This window comes from Vigna radiata, chromosome 1 (genome assembly GCF_000741045.1).
Source record: "Vigna radiata var. radiata cultivar VC1973A chromosome 1, Vradiata_ver6, whole genome shotgun sequence".
In the NCBI taxonomy this organism is placed as follows: domain Eukaryota; kingdom Viridiplantae; phylum Streptophyta; class Magnoliopsida; order Fabales; family Fabaceae; genus Vigna; species Vigna radiata.
Genome location: NC_028351.1, coordinates 2889542 through 2892399, shown reverse-complemented (window position 1 = coordinate 2892399; position 2858 = coordinate 2889542). Strand labels below are relative to the sequence as shown.

General features: G+C 36.8%; 1 protein-coding gene across 1 annotated transcript; it reads left to right on the top strand.

Annotated features, from left to right (window-relative positions):
• The first annotated feature begins 678 nt into the window (after positions 1-678).
• Positions 679-2539, top strand: LOC106763173 (AAA-ATPase ASD, mitochondrial). Its single transcript, XM_014647383.2, has 2 exons — positions 679-1333; positions 1404-2539. Exons 1-2 carry the CDS (start codon positions 765-767, stop codon positions 2404-2406), a joined length of 1572 nt encoding a protein of 523 aa, XP_014502869.1. The 5' UTR covers positions 679-764; the 3' UTR covers positions 2407-2539.
• The last annotated feature ends 319 nt before the right edge of the window (positions 2540-2858 follow it).

Below are 2858 nucleotides of genomic sequence, written 5' to 3'. Positions count from 1 at the left end.
ATGCTTGTCCTAACTATTTTAGCTATGCTTTTGACTCACCTACCCCATTGGTGAGTTGTGCATCCTCAGAGTATGTGATAACATTTTGTCCTTATGGATGGGGAGGTGCTGATGGACACAATTCTGAGTAGGAAGTGTCGCTGGAATTAAAGTTGGTTCTGGAATCAAATGATTTGATTCTGTTTTATATATGTTGAGTTGTGTATTGTTTATTGCATGTTATTGATACCTGAAAAATACCACTATTACTTAATTCTAACTGTTTGATATCTTTGTTTATCATATATTCTCAAAATAAATGTTTCAACTTTAACCAAATATCGTTTCTCACAGTTTTTTAATCGACAGAAGTAGTTTATATTTAAAAGTTTATATTTAAATATGGTGCTAACATTTGACAATGTGTGTTTATGACACATGACACTCTCCCATCAACTATCAACTATAATATAATAAAATTATCAATTCACTTAGTTCATTCCATTTATTAAAATATGCATGTCACCTTTCTTGATATATAAAATTGTCACTCAAATTATTCTATGTTTACATCCACTACTTTTGTCAATTATTCTTTTATAATTATAAAAATTTATTTACTTTAATTAACACAATACCCATAAAAACATTCACACGATTCTTTAAGTTCACAAAATTATTTTCCTTTTGGTACTATCTGACTCTATTCATACCACACTAATTGCATGCATATTCTCTATTAAACCAGAGAAAACAGAGAAAACAAAATCTTTAGAAAAGAAAAAATGAGAGAAATGGGTGAATTATGGTCTGAACTAGGTTCATTCATGGCTACCATAATGTTTGTATATGCCATGTATGAGCAATTCTTCCCGTACCAGCTTGGAGTCTATGCTAGAAAATACACACAAAAATTCACACGCTTAGTGTACCCTTACATCCAAATCTCCTTCCATGAGTTCTCAGGCGAAAGGTTGAAGAGAAGTGAAGCATACACTGCCATAAGAACCTACCTCAGTGCAAACTCCTCTGAGAGAGCTCAAAGGCTCAAAGCTGAAGTTGACCAGGGTAGGCAAGACTCTGTGGTGCTTTCCATGGATGACAATGAAGAGATCACAGATGAGTTCCACGGTGTTAAACTGTGGTGGAGTGCAAACTACACACTCCCAAGAACACATTCATTCTCATTCTACCCTTCTTCAGAAGAGAAGAGGTTTCTAACCCTAACGTTTCACAGGCGCCACCGTCACCTCATCACCACCTCTTACATCCAACATGTGTTGAAGAAAGGAAGGGCCATTGCAGTTGACAATAGGAAGCTCAAGTTGTACACCAACAACTCCAGCATCGATTGGTATGCATCATGTTCTTTTGGGTTTTTATCAATGTGAAAGTTAGACTTATAGTCGGATTATTCCTGACAGGCATGGCTGGAAAGGTACCAAGTGGAGTCATGTGAATTTCGAGCACCCTTCGAGGTTTGAGACTCTTGCAATGAATCCTAAGAAGAAGGAAGAGATAGTGAAGGACCTTGAGAGGTTCAAGACAGGAGAAAAGTACTATGCTAAAGTGGGGAAGGCTTGGAAGAGAGGGTACTTACTGTATGGTCCCCCAGGAACTGGGAAATCGAGCATGATAGCTGCTATGGCGAATTACATGAACTATGATGTGTATGATCTTGAACTCACAGCAGTGAAGGAGAACACAGAGTTAAGGAAGCTGTTGATTGAAACATCAAGCAAGTCCATTATAGTGATTGAGGACATCGATTGCTCTCTTGATCTGACTGGGCAAAGGAGAAAGAAGAAAAAGAAGAAGGAGAAAGATGAGGATGATGAGGAGAAGCAGAAGAATAATCCTGTGAAGATAGCTGAGGAAGAAGAGAAGAAGGAAAGTAAGGTGACTCTATCAGGGTTGTTGAATTTCATTGATGGGATTTGGTCAGCATGTGGTGGAGAGAGGATCATAGTCTTTACTACAAACTTTGTGGAGAAGCTTGATCCTGCTCTTGTAAGGAGGGGAAGGATGGACAAGCACGTAGAAATGTCATACTGTGGCTATGAAGCATTCAAGGTGCTGGCCAAGAACTATTTGGAGGTTGAATCACACAGTTTGTTTCCCACTATTGAAAAGTTGATGGGAGAGACCAATATTTCACCTGCTGATGTAGCTGAGAATCTAATGCCTAAGTCAGCTGATGAAGATCCTGAAATCTGCTTGAAGAGTTTGATTGAGTCTCTTGAAGAGGCCAAGAAGAAGGCAAAAAAGGAAGCAGAGAAAAAGGCCAAGAAGAAAGCAGAAGAGAAAGCAGAGAAAAAGGCCAAGGAGGATATGGAAGATAATGAAAAGAAAGAGTTAGCCAAGGATGAAAAAGTTGAAGCTACTGGAAAATCTGGAGAAGAGGTGAAAGAAAATGACATCCATTAGTTTAGGTTATGAATAGTCATGTTAGCAACACAATACCTGTGATGTTGCATTTATGTTGTTATATGAGTCTTAGTTTTCTGAAGCAATAGATGGAAAAGATACTCAAATGTCTGATATATGTTAACTCTATTAATAAAATACTGATATTTTTACTTTTTTACTTGATTCATCTTAAATTATTGTATAAGCAGGACATGCATAAAACGTCATTGATTTGCTTAAATGGTGACAATGTACTAAATGACTTACCAAGTCTTCCTCTGGCAGCATGCATGGAAGACACCTCCAATAAGAGGACGAAGCTTAATAAAGAAAACTTATATCCAAAGGGTCTCGCCCTGTAACTCCAACTTTTCTTCTTACATTCTAAATTTATAGTTTTGTTCTTTAGTAAAATTATATATAAATCGTAATTACTCTTTATCAAAACATATTTATCATACTTTTTATAT

Excerpts from the sequence above, each read along its gene's own strand:
- LOC106763173 (XM_014647383.2), top strand. The coding sequence starts at position 765 with ATGAGAGAAATGGGTGAATTATGGTCTGAACTAGGTTCATTCATGGCT. Across the intron at positions 1,334-1,403 it reads AACAACTCCAGCATCGATTG|GCATGGCTGGAAAGGTACCA; the intron begins GTATGCATCATG and ends TATTCCTGACAG.